Below are 19,126 nucleotides of genomic sequence, written 5' to 3'. Positions count from 1 at the left end.
TTTGGAACCCTTGTGTGAAAAGGTTAAAGCAAATTTCTGCAGCATTAGTAAAGATGTGATCAATACATGTTGACGATTTCATTCCTGTGCTGTTTGTAACTACCCTGGTAGGTTGACTGATAACCTGACCCAGGTTGCAGGCACTGGTTACAGTTTGAAGCTTTCTCTTGAGTGTGCAGCCTGATGAAAGCCAGTCAATATTTAAATCACCCAGAAAATATACCTCTCACATTCATTATCAAGTATTTCACATATGTTATCCAGATACTGACTGTTAGCAATTGGTGGTCTATAGCAGCTTCCCACAATAATGAGCTTTAGGTGAGGCAGATTAACCTGTAGCCATATTACTTCAACAGTATTTAACATGAGATACTCTCTAAGCTTTACAGGAATGTGGTTCTGAATATAAACGGTAACACCTACATCTTTGGCATTTCTGTCTTTTCTGTAGATGTTATAACCATGTATTTCTACAACTGTGTTATCAAATGTATTATCTAAGTGAGTTTCAGAGATTGTCAGAATATGAATATAATCTGTTACTAGCAAATGATTGATTTCATAAACCTTGTTCCTTAAGCTACATATGTTAACGTCGGCTATGTTTAGCACTTTTCAAGGATGCTTGATTGTTTTCATTGCTTTACTGGGAAGCTTAGCAGAAGTAGACATGCTCATGTTATTTATGTTAGTGCAGGGTGAGCTGCACACAGTGGAATTCCTACTAAGGCACACTGCCTCAGTGCTAACAGTATAACTCTGTTATGTTACTTACATAATGTCTTCCAACGCCCCTAGGATAATGTACATTTGCTGAAGCGTTATGACAACTCAGCAACACAATGGTAGGGATTAATTGAGCTGGGCTTGGGTCATTGATAAGTTCTTGTTTCAACGCAGCCTTATAATGCTGTGAAAGGATCCAGGAACCCAAATGATTTGGGTGGATCCCTTCCTCCTTATAAAATGAGCTTTGCTTCCAGAAGGAATCAAAATTGTCAATAAATGTTAAACCAACAGAGCTGCAATAGTCTCGTAGCTAGTTATGGAGGGCTAAAAGTCTGCTGAAATGTTCAATGCCATGATTTAGGGAGGGCATAGGGCCAGATATTATGGGGCGTTTGTTGGTGTGAAGCAGTGACCCAATCTTTAAAATCCATCTTCAACTATTCTGAGCTGCCCTTCATAATGTCATTGAATCCCACATGAACAATGATAGACAACATTTCCTGATGCTGATTTAAAATGTTTGGGAGCAGCTTATTGATGTCCTGTACTCGTGCTCCTGGATAGCATAACGTTTTTGTTCCAGGGACTGAGACATTTCTCACCATTGAACTGCCCAAAACAACAGCCAGAGAAGGGAATGGAGAAATCTGCCCATTCCTACCCCTCACACAATTTGTTGAACCTTTCATGGGCCAATGAGAAGCAGGATAGCATACGCCCGCTGCTCCCGGCGATAGGTCCAGACCTCCTACAGCAGGCAGTGCCCCGTCAGATCCAGAGAGAGGGAAATTAGCCGAACCCGACAACAAAGCTGCTGCTGGAGTCAGCATAGTAGGAGTCAGCACCGCCGTCGCAGACACAGGCAATCTCAGCGATGAAGGCACAGGTAGATCAGGCACCAATGCAGTGAAGTAATTCCTTGTGACATATATTGTGTTATTTTATGGCTGGTTATGACACCTACATAAGAGTGTCAAACCCACATTTATTCAAATTATTTTTTTCCCTGCCAAGAACTTTCCTTTCGTTTGAAAGTTTGTTTCTTAATTCCTTTATTGTTGTAATGAATACTTTCCAGTCATGTTTTTTCATCATATTTTAAATAACTACACTTTATGACACTGTCATGAAGCATTCTGACCATCATAAACATATAAGCCAAATAGGTCTATCACATACATGTCATCATAGCAGTCATCAATCAAAAAGAGGGTGTTCTTGTCCTGCACCTGAAATCTGCTCCTGCATTCATCTCTGTCATCAGCAACAGAGCATTGGGGTAGGTGCATGTCTGATATCAATGTGTGCACAATTACAATGGTCATTTAATGTGGTCATAAAAAAATATATATATATATATCTATATATATATATATCTATATATATATATATATATTAGGGCTGTCAAAAATAGCGCGTTAACGACGTTAATTAGTTGTTTGCTGTTAATTACGTCAATTTTTTTAACGCATTTCACGCATGCGCAGTGTGACAAATTATTCAGGTCAGGAAAGTGGTTGGGAGCTAGAGGCGAGATGGAGCAAGGTGAGCAAAGTGGGCCTATTGACGGATTCAAATATAAAAAGAATGATGATGGTACAGTTAACAAGTACAAGGTTATTTGCAAGATTTGTAAGAAGGAGTTTCAATTTCACCGGAGCTGTTCAAGCTTGAAGTACCATGTCAACGCCAAACATGCGTTTGCTGGGCCGTCAGATTCTGTCATCGCAGCCCTGGACAATCAGGAGCACAAACTCGTTTTGCCGACCGCAGCAGAGTGGGATAAACTGCAGAGGCTGGAGACACTTCTAGAGCCATGCAGGTAAATCAGTCTGTAACTTATCAAATAACGTCGCTTTGATTATTTTCTGGAATGAATTAAACCAAGTCAAATATCAATAACATGTATCTATGTAAAAAATGATGATGATGATAATAATAATAATAATAATAATAATAATAATAATAATAATAATAATAATAATAATATGTTGATAACCACTGTTCTAATAATACACTGTCTCTGTGTGCATGTGTGTGTTTGTGTGCGTAGGTATGTAACTGAGCTCCTGGGTGGAGAGGCCTATGTCTCCTGTTCTGTGGTACTACCTTCTCTCTGCCACTTGCGTCTCAAGATGGAAGCCTGTGATGAGGACCCTGCATATGTGGTGAGATTCAAGACCAAGTTCAAGGAGGACCTAGCATCCCGTCAAGAACAGCTCAACAATGCATGGCTCCAGATTGCTACAGTTTTGGATCCTCGTTTCAAAGACTTGAAATGCCTGCCCAAGACAGACAGGGAAGAGGTGTGGACCACACTTGAAGGGATGCTGCAACAAGAATCACCCAGAAGGTCTTCACAGACACATGATGATGGGCCACCCAGGAAGAAAATCAGCCTTCTGCAAATGGGCTCAGATTCAGAATCAGAAGATGAAGAGGTCCAACCTGCCATACAGAGGTACAGAGCAGAGCCCACCATTAAATTGGAGGACTGCCCCTTGAGGTGGTGGGCATCTCATTCAGGAGCCCATGAGAAGCTGGCCTCACTAGCTCACAAATATCTAGCCACTCCTGCAACCACTGTTCCCTGTGAACGACTTTTCTCAGTTGCAGGTCACATTGTGAACAAGAAAAGGTCAGCTTTACTTTCAGAAAATGTGAACAAGTTAGTTTGCCTCAGCAACTGGCTGAAAGATGATGAAGCTCAGTAGATTTGAAAGGTGATGTTCAAACAAAAAGACCAGTTTCAGTGCAACATGTTATAGTAGTTAGCAACTGGATTTTGAGCAACTGGATTAAAGAATGGAGGAAAAGGTAAAAGATTGTTCTTTGGTTTGATTTAAAAGTTTTATTGAAAATGTTTTTTTCCACAGATGACTCAAATTGTGCAAAAATGTGGTAGGTCACTGTTATGATTTGACTACATTTATTGCTTTCTGTTCAATTGAATACTGTAAATTGTACATCCTGGTTAAGAGGAATGCCAAAGAGGAAGTGATGGAACATTACAAAGACAAATATTATGGTGTGTAGTATGTTTCAGCTTGATTTAAAACACCATTATTTGGCTGTGTTAATAAACAGACATAATATGAAAATTATGTATCTGTGTCCTGTTATTTATCTTTTGGTATGCATTTCAGAAAAAAAAAGGTTAGGATTCAGGTGTAATTGCAAATAGTGATTAATCATGATTAATCCACTGAAAATTCTGATTAATTTGATTAAATTTTTTTATCATTTGACAGCCCTAATATATATATATATATATATATATATATATATATATATATATATATATATACAACATAAACATACCGTTGGCACGTAGGCTCTGGTGTAATGGAAGGTTTTACCTTGTGTTGTAGGTTTTGTGGGTTTTGAAACTCTTACGTAGGTGTCATAACCAGCCATAAAATAACACATTATATGTCACAACAGGTGTAAATATATGTTTCATGACAGTATTATGACCATATTATAACATGTTATGACAAGTTATGTCAGCTGTTATGACATATTATGACATGGTTATGACCGTGTTATAACGTGTTATGATTCTGGATGTGAAGTAAAGTGTTACCAATTTTCCTTTACAGCAGAGATGATGTCATATATTTTACAGTACTATTTTCCTTACTTTAAAGATATATTTACAGGGATATTGTATTGTTTTACAGTAATGATAATAGTACTGTGAAATATATTACAGCATCTCTGCTGTATATTACAGCATCTCTTCTGCATCTCTGCAGCATCTCTGCATTCTGTTACGTTACAGCCTTATTCTAAAATGTATTTAATAGTTTTTTTCCCCTCATCAATCTACACATAATAACTCATTATGACAAAGCAAAAACAGGTTTTTAGAAATGTTTGCAAATGTATTAAAAATAAAAAACGGAAACATCACATTTCCATAACTATTCAGACCCTTTACTCTGTACTTAGTTGAAGCACCTTTGGCAGCGATTACAGCCTTTAGTCTTCTTGGGTATGACGCTACAAGCTTTGGCACACCTGTATTTGGGTAGTTTCTCCCATTCTTCTTTGCAGATCCTCTCAAGCTCTGTCAGGTTGGATGGGGAGCGTCGCTGCACAGCTATTTTCAGGTCTCTCCAGAGATGTTTGATTGGGTTCAAGTCCGGGCTCTAGCTGGGCCACTCAAGGACATTCAGAGACTTGTCCCGAAGCCACTCCTGCGTTGTCTTGGCTGTGTGCTTAGGGTCGTTGTCCTGTTGGAAAGTGAACCTTCGCCCCAGTCTGAGGTCTTGAGCACTCTGGAGCAGGTTTTCATCAAGGATCTCTCTGTACTTTGCTCCGTTCATCTTTCCCTCGATCCTGACTAGTCTCCCAGACCCTGCCACTGAAAAACATCCCCACAGCATGATGCTGCCACCACCATGCTTCACTGTAGGGACGGTGCCAGGTTTACTCCAGACGTGACACTTGGCATTCAGGTCAAAGAGTTCAATCTTGGTTTCATCAGAGAATCTTCTCATGGTCGGAGAGTCCTTTAGGTTCCTTTTGGCAAACACCAAGTGGGCTGTCATGTGCCATTTACTGAGGAGTGGCTTCTGTCTGGCCACTCTACCATAAAGGCCTGATTGGTGGAGTGCTGCAGAGATGGTTGTCCTTCTGGAAGTTTCTCCCATCTCAACTTAAGAACTCTGGATTTCTGTCAGAGTAACCATCGGGATCGATTGCTCAGTTTGGCCGGGCAGCCAGCTCTGGGAAGAGTCTTGGTGGTTCCAAACTTCTTCCATTTAAGAATGATGGCCATTGTGTTCTTGGGGACCTTCAATGTTGCAGAAATTTTTTTGTACCCTTCCCCATATCTGTGCCTCAACACAATCCTGTCTGCGAGCTCTATGGACAATTCCTTCGACCTCATGGCTTGGTTTTTGCTCTGACATGATCTGTCAACTGTGGTACCTTATATAGACAGGAGTGTGCCTTTCCAAATCATGTCCAATCAATTGAATTTACCACAGGTGGACTCAAATCAAGTTGTAGAAACATCTCAAAGATGATCAATGGAAACAGGATGCACCTGAGCTCAATTTCGGGTCTCATAGCAAAGGGTCTGAATATTTATGTAAATAAGGTATTCATGTTTTTTATTTCATATAAATTAGCAAAGATATCTAAAAACCTGTTTTCGATTCGTCATTATTGGGTATTGTGTGTAAATTGATGAGGAAAACAATTTATGTAGTCCATTTTAGAATAAGGCTGTAACATAACAAAATGTGCAAAAAGGGAAGAGGTCTGAATACTTTCCGAATGCACTGTACACACTACCGTTCAAAAAGTTTGGCGTCACTTAGAAATGTCCTTGTTTTCGAACGATTTTTTTTTTTTTGTACATTAAAATAACATCAAGTTGATCAGAAATAGAGTGTAGACATTGTTAATGTTGTAAATGTCTATTGTAGCTGGAAACGGCTGATTTTTTATGGAATATCTACATAGGCGTACAGAGGCCCATTATCAGCAACCATCAGTCCTGTGTTCCAATGGCACGTTGTGTTTGCTAATCCAAGTTTTGCAATTATGTTAGCACAGCTGTAAACTGTTGTGCTGATTAAAGAAGCAATAGAACCTTCTTGAGACTAGTTGAGTATCTGGAGCATCAGCAATTGTGGGTTCGATTACAGGCTCAAAATGGCCAGAAACAAATAACTTTCTTCTGAAACTCGTCAGTCTATTCTTGTTCTGAGAAATGAAGGCTATTCCATGCGAGATATTGCCAAGAAACTGAAGATCTCGTACGATGCTGTGTACTACTCCCTTCACAGAACAGCGCAAGTGAAGAGGCGACTCCGGGATGCTGACCTTCTAGGCAGCTTTGCAAAGAAAAAGCCATATCTCAGACTGGCCAATAAAAAGAAAAGATTAAGATGGGCAGTCTGAGATATGGCTTTTTCTTTGCAACTCTGCCTAGAAGGTCATCATCCTGGAGTCCCCATTTTCACTGTTGACATTGAGACTGGTGTTTTGCGGGTATTATTTAATGAAGCTGCCAGTTGAGGACCTGTGAGGCGCCTGTTTCTCAAACTAGACACTCTAATGTTGTTGTCCTCTTGCTCAGTTGTGCACCGGGGCCTCCCATTCCTCTTTCTATTCTGGTTAGAGCCAGTTTGAGCTGTTCTGTGAAGGGAGTAGTACACAGCGTTGTAGGAGATCTTCAGTTTCTTGGCAATTTCTCGCATGGAATAGCCTTCATTTCTCAGAACAAGAATAGACTGATGAGTTTCAGAAGAAAGTTATTTGTTTCTGGCCATATTGAGCCTGTAATCGAACCCACAATTGCTGATGCTCCAGATACTCAACTAGTCTCAAGAAGTCCAGTTTTATGCTTCTTTAATCAGCACAACAGTTTACAGCTGTGCTAACATAATTGCAAAACTTGGATTAGCAAACACAACGTGCCATTGGAACACAGGACTGATGGTTGCTGATAATGGGCCTCTGTATGCCTATGTAGATATTCCATTAAAAATCAGCTACAAAAGCCATTTACAACATTAACAATGTCTACACGATATTTCTGATCAATTTGATGTTATTTTAATGGACAAAAAAAATGCTTTTCTTTCGAAAACAAGGACATTTCTAAGTGACCCCAAACATTTGAACGGTAGTGTATATTTTTATCCAACCACAGCACGCTCTCAATGTTCAATATACACCAGAAAGCGTAATTTAGCCACAAAATAACAGTGGATTAAATTTTATCACAAGAGCATACAAGTAACTGCCAAATTAAAGGAAACACAAGTGTCTTAAAAGGGTGTTGGGCCACCACGAGCTGCCAGAACAGCTTCAATGCACCTTGGCATAGATTCTACAAGTGGACCTAATCCATGCCAGGAAAATGCACATTTACTCAATTGTTTCCCTTATTTTGGCAGTTACCGGTTGCCTACAGTCGGAAAGGCTTCAATTTGGGCAGCATGTACGCCAAATACACAGCTTGTTCCATTGTGGCCATAGACATATAATCCATAGAAGGGTTTTGGAACCTCGGCTCTTGCCCTGGTAATTTGAGTGTTAAACTCATAGGTGCACTAGCAATGGCTGCAAGTCCTGACTTGAATAAGAACTGTCATCTATGGATTATATTTTTGTATGGTTGCGGCTGTCTGTTTACCTTTTGCAAATTTCAAAATACAATCGCGGGAAAAACGAACAGTTTGGAAAGCAAATGCCTTCCGCTAAAAAAAGAAGAAAAATCTGTCTGTAGAACCAATATATATATTTTTTTTTCAACAACTCCCAGTGTTTTGCGAATAGCAGCACTGTTTTTCAAAGTAGCTCATCTTGACATAGGCTATGGCAAAGAGGAGCGCATTGGTCATCACCATGAGTAGTAGCCTATGGCTTCATCTTCATCATTAGGTGAGTCAGTGTGCCACTGGAAATTGCATTTAGTAGCCTACTGTAGCCTATAATATACACTGAGTACACGAAACATTAAGAACACCTGTTATTCCCATTACATAGACTGACCAGGAGCAATCTATGATCGCTTATTGATGTCACTTGTTAAATCCACTTCAATAAGTGTAGATGAAGGGGAGGAGACAGGTTAAAGAAGGGGGAGTAGCCAAAGTGTCAGAGTAGCCACTCATTTCGGTCATTCATGTGGTATTAAAAAAGATTCAGCAAACATCTTCTGTCATGTAAATGACGTGTTATTAATGTTAAATGTTATTATGACTTTATTATAAAGGGCATTTTTCTTCAACAGTAAATGTACCATGCATCGAATTGCATCTTGGTGCACGGATTTGTTTACAGAAAATTATGGTGTGCCTGGAAGCCCCGGGGCCTATGATTTCTTAATCCGGCCCTGCCTGTGTGTGTGGGGTGTGGGGGAGAGTTGACAAAGAGAGAGAGGGAGACTGAGTTAAAATTGGGATTGGGTACAATCCTAGATCTATGATCAGGGGCAACTCTATTCGTGATTACGGGGTTTAGAGGAGGTGAAACACATAACGGGACAGTTTGGGCAGGAAAGCATCCAGGAGAGAGAAGTCAGCGCAACATCAGGTGTTCCTCATGGGGCTCCATGACAATCCTCCTCAGTTCTGATTTTTCATCTCTTCTCACCCCTAGGACTAGTATAGAAAAATAAAGAATAGAATGAGAGACAGAGAGCACCAGGGATGTTACTCTGTGGGTAACAAGACAGGGGACAAGGGACATATCAAGCTGGTGTCTATATGTGTATGTACTTACCTCACTAGAGGTCTTCATTCAAACTCAGTGAGTTGTTGTAAGAATGGGGAAACGTAGGGGTTGAGAACAAACAGCTGGCTTCCTCTGGGCCACCTTGTCATGCACTTTGTCCCATCTTCAGGGTTCATCATATTGGGTTGATTCGAACCTACAGCATATATCCAATATAGTTTATGAAATCAATTGAGGCATTGAACAAATTCAAATTAGACAGCTAGATACACCTACTTGAAACTCTAGCTAACTAATACAACATTGCTATAGTTTACACAATACCAGAGATTATTTGACCAGACTCACAAAATGTTCCTGTCTGTGACACCAAATGTTTGCATACTACTGGTAAAGTGAACAGGTTTAGCTAATACTGTAACATTATGGAACAATGTTGTTTAAACTAAACAAATGGTTAGCAGGGAGAAACTATACAGACACTCCTGGCCTGCAAAACGATGACTTATGTTACGCAGCTGAGAGCCAAGTGAACCGAATCACACAGGGTTAACAGCTAAGGAGGACACTGTATCCCGGTGTTGTTGCCGTTCATCAAATCAAATCAAATCAAATCAAATGTTATTGGTCACATGCGCCGAATTCAACAGGTGCAGACATTACAGTGAAATGCTTACTTACAGCCCTTAACCAACAGTGCATTTATTTTTAACAAAAAAAGTCAAAATAAAACAACAACAAAAAAAGTGTTGAGAAAAAAAGAGCAGAAGTAAAATAAAATAACAGTAGGGAGGCTATACATACAGGGGGGTACCGGTGCAGAGTCAATGTGCGGGGGCACCGGCTAGTTGAGATAGTTGAAGTAATATGTACATGTGGGTAGAGTTAAAGTGACTATGCATAAATAATTAACAGAGTAGCAGCAGCGTAAAAAGGATGGGGTGGGGGGGCATGATTAGCTGTTCAGGAGTCTTATGGCTTGGGGGTAGAAGCTGTTGAGAAGTCTTTTGGACCTAGACTTGGCACTCCGGTACCGCTTGCCGTGCGGTAGCAGGGAGAACAGTCTATGACTAGGGTGGCTGGAGTCCTTGACAATTTTGGGGGCCTTCCTCTGACACCGCCTGGTATAGAGGTCCTGGATGGCAGGAAGCTTGGCCCCAGTGATGTACTGGGCCGTACGCACTACCCTCTGTAGTGCCTTGCGGTCGGAGGCCAAGCAGTTGCCATACCAGGCGGTGATGCAACCAGTCAGGATGCTCTCGATGGTGCAGCTGTAGAATTTTTTTAGGATCTGAGGACCCTTGCCAAATCTTTTCAGTCTCCTGAGGGGGAATAGGCTTTGTCGTGCCCTCTTCACGACTGTCTTGGTGTGTTTGGACCATGATAGTTCGTTGGTGATGTGGACACCAAGGAACTTGAAGCTCTCAACCTGTTCCACTACAGCCCCGTCGATGAGAATGGGGGTGTGCTCAGTCCTCTTTTTTTTCCTGTAGTCCACAATCATCTCCTTTGTCTTGGTCACGTTGAGGGAGAGGTTGTTCATGCTCTCCCCATTGAGTAGACTATATCATGGTGATATCTAGATGGCTACCGATATTACTTATTTCTTGTGTAGGCTTTAATCTTACTTTAAACATAATCCTGGGAGGGAAATAAACTGGCCACGTTACTAGCTACAGCGAGTGATACGTTACTAGCTACTGGCCACGATACTAGCTACCAAGTGTGATAGGCTACAGCTGGTCATTCACATCGGCTTTAGTGGCTCACAAGTACGGCCCACGATGTGGTTTATGTGTAAAATGTGACCTGTCAATCTGGAAAAAACATTGCGCCGGTAATATGGGTCATCATTTGAACTGCTAGAAACAATCCATTTTCTCTTTAGTAATGGTATAAACAACGGTCACGAAGCTGCGATCAGTGTATCTCTATGGCACTCAGGGGCTGAGATACAGCCTATCATCACAATAATTATTCTCTGGGTGATATTTTTCTAGGTCGCACAGCAAGATATTTACAAACAATTTAGAGCAGAACGAAATGGCTTGTGTCAACTTGAGCTAGCTAACTATGCGGAAGACACATTTTGGTTGAATGCATTCAGTTGTGCAAGTGATTGGTATCCCCTTTCCTTTAGCTAGCTAGCTAGCTGGCTAACTTTTACTAGCTAGCTAGCTAAAGGAAAGGGAAAGGGTATACCTAGTCAGTTGCTCAACTGAATGCATTCAACCAAAAATGTGTCTTCCGCATTTAACCAAACCCCTCTGAATCAGGTTAGCTAAGAAAACATGCAGTAATTCAACGTTGGCTAGCAATAAAGATACTTATAAACAAGTCAAGGTACCTACGCAGCAAATATTCTTCCACTTCACAGCCACTTCATGTGTCTCACCCGACAGCATGAGGTTGGCGCCTGAAACTGATAATTAAGCATAAGCTATTACTCTAAAGAAATACAGTAATTTTTACAGGAGGCTTCCAATTACAGTTAATAACAGTATTTCTCAGCATTTTACCCATAATGCAGTGTAATCTACAGCATCAATGCTGTAAAACACATTACTGGTATTATACTGTGCATTCTACAGTGTTCAGATATGAAATTACAGAAAAGTCTTACATTGTAGTCCTATAAATTGACCCTAATAATCCTCACTAATCATGGAACTGTGATGACAACGGTCTAGTCGTCTTGAAACATGCACCCGGCTCCAGGTTTAAACTGCTCTGTATGGTCTGCATTCCATAATGATTCAAATAGGCCACATGTCCCAAATTATTGCACAACTTGTAATACGTTAGCCTAATATGATCCACTATTGCTAGCGATCCTCTGGAAAAAACACACGAACATGACAGAGGAAAGAAAGGTAAACTAACTATGTAATGGAATGATGCAAAATGTAAGGAAACTAACACTAAAGTGACAGTTATAAATGTATGTGGTATAACTGACGGTGGCTACCGATAGTGGCTAATATTTAACACAACACAAATTGTAAAATAAATACAGTGAAAAGTCTGGGCATATAATTAACATTCTAGAAATCATAAATCAGTTTTGGCTCTATATTGTCATTTGCGCATGGCTACAGAAGCCTATAGCTTGGGTCTCCAAATTTCCTCCTTGCAAGTTATAAGGCCAGCATTTCATAAACTTCACTGTGGAACAGGTGATATGTTGATATGCTTAATTTGGCTGCCATATGACTGGTTTCACATTTGTCTTCAGCGATCATAAGGTAAAATAGATTTAAAACAATTGTCATTTATATTTACAATTCCCTTATCCAAACGGCTTACTTATTTACCTAGCTCTTATCAATAGCTCTTATCAATTTGTAAACTACAGTGCATGGAGAATGCCGTTATTTTTATCTGAAAAATAAAGTACATGTTCCACTAGGAACCGACAGGTTGCTCGACCTTAATCATTGTTTCATTGCACGTAAAAAAAAATTAATTATGAGGGAATTAAGTCAAGGTCAGAATACGTAGTACCTGCAGAAACACCTCCGCCACACCTTAATTCTCTGATCAACAAATAGCGGTTGAATAGCATGCTATTCTCATGCTTAAGTTCAAGGTCAGAATATGAGTAGAGAGAAAAGGGAATTACGTTCCATTTACCCACTCTTAACTCCGGTCAGAATTCCCCCCACGTAGATTTGCACTAATAACATAAACCAAAAGTGGGACATAAATTATACATTTTATGGGCACAATGTATAATTTCAGGACAAATATGGCACTTTATGGTTTCTGTAGCATGTACTTTTCCTGTAATTAATTAACCTGAAAATACTTCCAACAATGACATATTCTGCCAAAAACTGTATACATGGCTATAGGACTCTTTCGCTATAATTTTGTCATCTCCTGCTTGACTGTGTCAGTGAACTCTTGGCTTTGTTATGGTTGATCATGATAGAACGTCTGACTTAGGTGCAGTAGAAGGAAATCAGTGGCTAGCATTGTTGGCTATTTTCATACCACCAAGGGCAAGACAACCAGTAGCACTCACTTCAACCAGATAATTGGCCAGCACATCACAATTAATGCCCATGTCACGGTTTCGGCCGAGGCTGCCTCTCTTCCTTGCTCGGGCAGGCTTCGGCGTTCGTCGTCTCCGGAATACTAGCTTCCACCGTTGCATGTTTCTATGTTCGTTTGCTTTTGTCTGATTGTTGTTACACCTGTTATCGTTTAGTGTCATTAGTGTCCTATAAGTTCTCGTTGTGTTTGTTAAGTGTCGTGCGGTTGGCTAGTACTTCTACTGTTTGCTCGGTTGAGCTATTCTCCATAGTGTTTGGAGTGTTTTGTCGCACCTGTTTAGTGCGCCCGTTTGTTTTCGCCTGCGTGCGGAGTTCTCGCCTCAGGGCATTTATTCGTGCTTGTGTTTTGTGCATCTACTAAAGTCTTTTGGACTAACGTTCTGCGTCCTGCGCCTGATTCCACCACCACACCCACCTACAGCTACACTGACAGCCCACAATTACAGCACATCACAATTAATGCCCAGCTTTCTAGGAATTATTAAACGTTTGTCCCTTTACTGGTTTCTGTGGTGTTAAATTAATTATGCCACATGAGGAGCTATAAACACATACTCCCGAGTGGCGCAGTGGTCTAAGGCACTGCATCGCGGTGCTAGCTGTGCCACTAGAGATCCTGGTTCGAGTCCAGGCTCTGTCGCAGCCGGCCGCGACCGGGAGACCCATGGGCGGTGAACAATTGGTCCAGCATCGTCCAAGGTAGGGGAGGGTTTGGCCGGCAGGGATGTGGGTTTGCTTCCCACGAGGGGCCAATATAAAAAAAAAAAAAAAAAAAACATGTATGCATTCACTAACTGTCAGTTGCTCTGGATGAGAGCGTCTGCTAAATGACTAAAATGTAAATTATTATTATAAATTAGAAGGTACACATCTCCAATCCTAATTTTCCTCTTATCTCTCCTTTTTTTTATCGTCATTTCTGATAGTAGTAATTGGCTGTGGATAATAGTATCTGCTAAATGACTCAAATGTTAATGTATAGTCGTGGTCAAATGTTTTGAGAATGACACAAATGCTAATTTTCACAAAGTCTGCTGCCTCAGTTTTGATTATGGCAATTTGCATATAATCCAGAATGTCATGAAGAGTGATCAGATGGATTGCAATTAATTGCAAAGTCCCTCTTTGCCATGAAAATTAACTTAATCCCCCCAAAAAAATTCCACTGCATTTCAGCCCTGCCACAAATGGACCAGCTGCCATCATGTCAGTGATTCTCTCGTGAACACAGGTGAGAGTGTTGACGAGGACAAAGCTGGAGATCACTCTGTCATGCTAATTGAGTTAGAATAACAGACTGTAAGCATTAAAAGAAGGGTAGTGCTTGAAATCATTGTTCTTCCTCTGTTAACCATGGTTACCTGCAAGGAAACATTTGCCTTCAGCATTGCTTTGCACAAAAGGGCTTCACAGGCAAGGATATTCCTGCTAGTAAGATTGCACCTAAATCAACCATTTATCGGATCATCAAGAACTTCAAGGAGAGAGGTTCAATTGTTGTGAAGAAGGCGTCAGGGCGCCCAAGAAAGTCCAGCAAGCGCCAGGACCGTCTCCTAAAGTTGATTCAGCTGCGGGATCGGTGCACCACCAGTGCAGCGCTTGCTCAGGAATGGCAGCAGGCAGGTGTGAGTGCATCTGCACGCACAGTGAGGTGAAGACTTTTGGAGGATGGCCTGGTGTCAAGAAGGGCAGCAAAGAAGCCACTTCTCTCCAAGAAAAACATCAGGGACAGACTGATATTCTGCAAAAGGTACAGGGATTGGACTGCTCAGGACTGGGGTAAAGTCATTTTCTCTGCTGAATCCCCTTTCCGATTGTTTGGGGTATCCGGAAAACACCTTGTCCGGAGAAGACAAGGTGAGCGCTACCATCAGTCCTGTGTCATGCCAACAGTAAAGCATCCTGAGACCATTCATGTGTGGGGTTTCTTCTCAGTCAAGGGAGTGGGCTCACTCACAATTTTGCCTAAGAACACAGCCATGAATAAAGAATGGTACCAACACATCCTCCGAGAGCAATTTCTCCCAACCATCCAAGAACAGTTTGGTGACGACCAATGCCTTTTCCAGCATGATGGAGCACCTTGCCATAAGGCAAAAGTGATAACTAAGTGGCTTGGGGAACAAAACATCGAAATTATGGGTCCATGGCCAGGAAACTCCCCAGACCTTAATCCCATTGAGAACTTGTGGTTTGATCCTCAAGAGGCGGGTGGACAAACAAAAACCCACAAATTCTGACAAACTCCAAGGATTGATTATGGAAGAATGGGCTGCCATCAGTCAGGATGTGGCCCAGAAGTTAATTGACAGCATGCCAGGGTGGATTGCAGAGGTCTTCAAAAAGAAGGGTCAACACTGCAAATATTGACTCTTTGCATAAACTTAATGTAATTGTCAATAAAAGCCTTTGACACTTAATGGAATGCTTGTAATTATACTTCAGTATACCATAGTAACATCTGACAAAAATATATCATAACACTGAAGCAGCGAACTTTGTGAAGACCAATACTTGTGTCATTCTCAAAACTTTTGACCACAACTGTAAATGCATTGGGGCATCTACTTTCGTATGGCTGGGTTCCTTTGCTGAATCAGTTAGGATCATCCAGTACAGCCAGTGCATGATTTACAGGATCAATGTAACCATGGACTTAAATATACCAGCCAGTGAGCAATTAGTAATACAAATAAAAAAACACAGGACCCACTGTTTTGATTCATTATAAGATGAACAGGCTAACCTAATAAAATACCACAGATGAACAGGCTAACCTATTGATTTTCACTGAGTACATAAATTAATTGACATTAGCATTGGATGAGAACTGCCCTCCTTCTCTCTCCTCCCAAAAATCAATTGTCTGAGCTGCTAAAGTGGCTAAATGGTGTTCATGTGAACACAAACATGCAGGAATGTGTTGACTGTTACTATGTGTAATGTACAACAGATGGAGCTAGTCATGCAGAGAGAAAAATACATTTGTGGAATAGAGGCATTGAATGGACCAGAATGTTCTTGTTTCACTGATGTGGATTGGGAATTGGCAGGTTTGGATCTGGCTTTGCTTGTACCCACATGAGATTCAGCCATTCAGTGCAGATCGGCCATTCATCCAATTCATCTTCAGCACCAGACAACGGTTTTCGTCTCAGCACTACGTAGGGAACAGCAATTTCAACTTCAGCACCAGACAGCGATCTCAGTTTCAATACTACATAGCAATAATTTGCTAATTCATATTTCTGAATTGTAATGTCAGAATAAAGAGGTGATTAGATAAGGCAACCTTTTAGAATAAAATTGTCACTCTACTGCAGTGTGTGTTTGTGTGTGTGTGTGTGTGTGTGTGTGTGCATGTGTGCATCTCAGCAGTTCTTCCAGTACTTGGAAACTATGAAAGTACAGAACCAAGATACAGAGAAGGTACATGATAAAATTACCACATTTCGTCTGATGTTCAGCTAAGCATAATATGAATGGTGATTTGCTAAGCTTATTTGCATAGTTTCTAAGACTCTGCCATTTCCAGATGTATTTAGTAATCAGATCAGAAAAGGGAGATACTGTTGGACCGTATTGCAGGCATCCTTGTGTATACACTTCTAAGGCTTGATAACAATGGTTGCAACTAATATCTTTCTAAAATGCTATAAGTCATAACAAGTAATTATTCTAAGGAGTTTCGGTTTATATGACTGTGAAAGTACATGAATAGCACACAATGCTGTGTAATCAGCTGGTTGAGATTCTAAAAGCCTAAAGCAAGTTATGAAGGTAAATGGTACATTGACAAAAGTAGTTCCAGAGAATAGTGCCGTATCTCGTCTCCCTAGGAGATTTGATATTTTCAGCAGCGGCTTGAATGTTGTGTGTCACACATAGTGCAATCCTTCTTTCTCTGGGGTTAACACATAGGCGTGGGTGCAGGGAAAGACTAACGAATAAGATTCAGGGACAGTTTGCCATGAAATACAGTTTTGAAATTCAATTTGACTGCCACTCACATTTGACTGCTCAGAGCAGTGATCGTTTAAAAAGCGGTCTCTTTTCAGTTCTGCAAGACAGGGAAAATTGGTAAATAAAATCAAAGTTTATTGGTCGCGTACACAATTTAGCAGGTGTTACAGCGTGTGCAGCAAAATGCTTATATTACTAGCTCTTAACTGTCACGCCCTGACCTATAGAACTCTAGTTAGTTTGGTCAGGGTGTGAATATCATGTGTGTGTTGATTCTATGTTTGTATTTCTATGTTTGGCTGGGTGTGGTTCCCAATCAGAGGCAGCTGTCGCTCGTTGTCTCTGATTGGGGATCATACTTAGGCAGCCAGTTTTCCTGCCTGTGTTGTGGGATCTTGTTTTGTGCTCGGTGACATTTGGCTTGTGTGTATAGCCTTCCGACGTCACGTTTCGTTTATTGTTTTGTCGAGTGTTTATTAAGTTTAAATAAACATGTATGCATATCACGCTGCGCCTTGGTCCGTCCCGTCTATGAACAAACGTGACACTTAACAATGCAGTAAAGTGTAAAACTATTCAAATATAAGGGTAAAAAAATACGAAAAATACAAGAAATCAAGAACGGCGGGACGATTCTGATTAACAACCCAAATAGCACTCTAGCAGTAATGAAATGCCATCTATACATATGTACACTGGGAGAATTTACACAAGATCAGCTAAGAATGTACAGCAGTAGATATATTAGAGTAAGCTATGTCAAGAATCCAGTGTATGAATAAATATGCGGTGTATATAAACAATGTAATTAAAATACAATGTACAGAAATATTATGATGAGCTACGTTGGGGATACGGTATTTAAATACAATGTGTGAAATGGGAATAGACCAGTGGTTCAATGTCTCTATAGCATAGGACAGCAGTGTTGGCTGTGTGTGTGAGTGTGTATCTGAGTGGGTTTGTGAGTATGAGGTCTGTGTGATAGCTTGTGTGTGTGTAGTGAGCGTGCATCACCTGAGTAGACGGCTAGTGATGGCAGTTGAACAGTCTGATGGCCTGAAAATAGAAGTTGTTAGCTCTGATGCACCTGTACCGTCTCCGTCTGTCGCATGATAGCCGAGTGAACAGTCCCTGGCTCGGGTGGCTGAGGTCCTTAATGATCTTCTTGGTCTTCCTTTGACACCGGGTGCTGTAGATGTCCTGGAGGGCAGGCAGCATGCCCCCGGTGATGCGTTGGGCTGTCTGCACCACCCTCTGGAAAGCCATGTGTTTGAGGGCAGAGCAGTTGCCATACCAGGCGGTGATGTAGCCCTATAGAATGCTCTCAATGGTGCATCTGTAGAAGTTTGTGAGGGTCTTAGAGGCCATACCGAATTTCTTCAGTCGCCTGAGGTTGTAGAGGCGCTGTTGTGCCTTTTTCACCACAATGTCGGTGTGGAGAGACCATTTCAGGTCCTCAGTGATGTGCACTCCGAGGAACTTGAAGCTTTTGACCCTATCCACTATGGTCCCGTCGATGAGGATGGGGGTTTGCTCCCTCTTCTGTCTCCTGTAGTCCACGATAAACTCCTTTGTTTTGTTAACATTGAGGGAGAGGTTATCGTGGTGGACCAAGGACATACATGTTAAAGTAATGGTAAATGGATACATTTATTCATACACGTGTAGGGTTTTAGTCTTGTGCTTATAACTATAAGGCAAGGCAGATCAGAGATCGGTGCAGATTGCCCATTTAATATTTTGTCAAATGCGTGATTTCAATGTACACATGGAGATCATGCGTATACAGTATGTAATTCGATATGTTGACTTTGCATTTGACCTGATTATTAACAATGTGAAAACAAGTCAATCGATTGTTCACTCTCATACAAACATGCATGCTTTGTGCTACTCATCTCAAGCCACAGCCTTGATTATACATCCTAAAAAACTTGATATGAACATCTTTAACTGTACTCTGTTTCTATATCTGCCCCTTATCTGAGACCTGAGGTGGATAGGTATTTTCTTCACACCCTAAATAGCCAGGTTATGCCCAGCTACCACCCCTTAATTCTTCATAGTTGTACAGGAGAGTGGGCATAGAGAGGCATGCAATAAGATGTCCAAACCATGGTCATATACACTACATACTGTACATGAACTTTCACTCTCGCCAATCTTTC

The 19,126-nt window shown here is 41.0% G+C and overlaps 1 protein-coding gene across 1 annotated transcript; it reads left to right on the top strand.

The window, feature by feature from the left end:
* The first annotated feature begins 2,377 nt into the window (after positions 1 to 2,377).
* On the top strand, positions 2,378 to 3,455 carry LOC121554439 (zinc finger BED domain-containing protein 4-like). Its single transcript, XM_041868030.2, has 2 exons — positions 2,378 to 2,554; positions 2,786 to 3,455. Exon 2 carries the CDS (start codon positions 2,868 to 2,870, stop codon positions 3,444 to 3,446), a length of 579 nt encoding a protein of 192 aa, XP_041723964.1. The 5' UTR covers positions 2,378 to 2,554; positions 2,786 to 2,867; the 3' UTR covers positions 3,447 to 3,455.
* The last annotated feature ends 15,671 nt before the right edge of the window (positions 3,456 to 19,126 follow it).

The sequence above is a fragment of the Coregonus clupeaformis genome, unplaced genomic scaffold (genome assembly GCF_020615455.1).
Source record: "Coregonus clupeaformis isolate EN_2021a unplaced genomic scaffold, ASM2061545v1 scaf0003, whole genome shotgun sequence".
Classification (NCBI taxonomy): Eukaryota; Metazoa; Chordata; class Actinopteri; order Salmoniformes; family Salmonidae; genus Coregonus; species Coregonus clupeaformis.
This window is presented reverse-complemented; position numbering and strand designations above follow the sequence as displayed.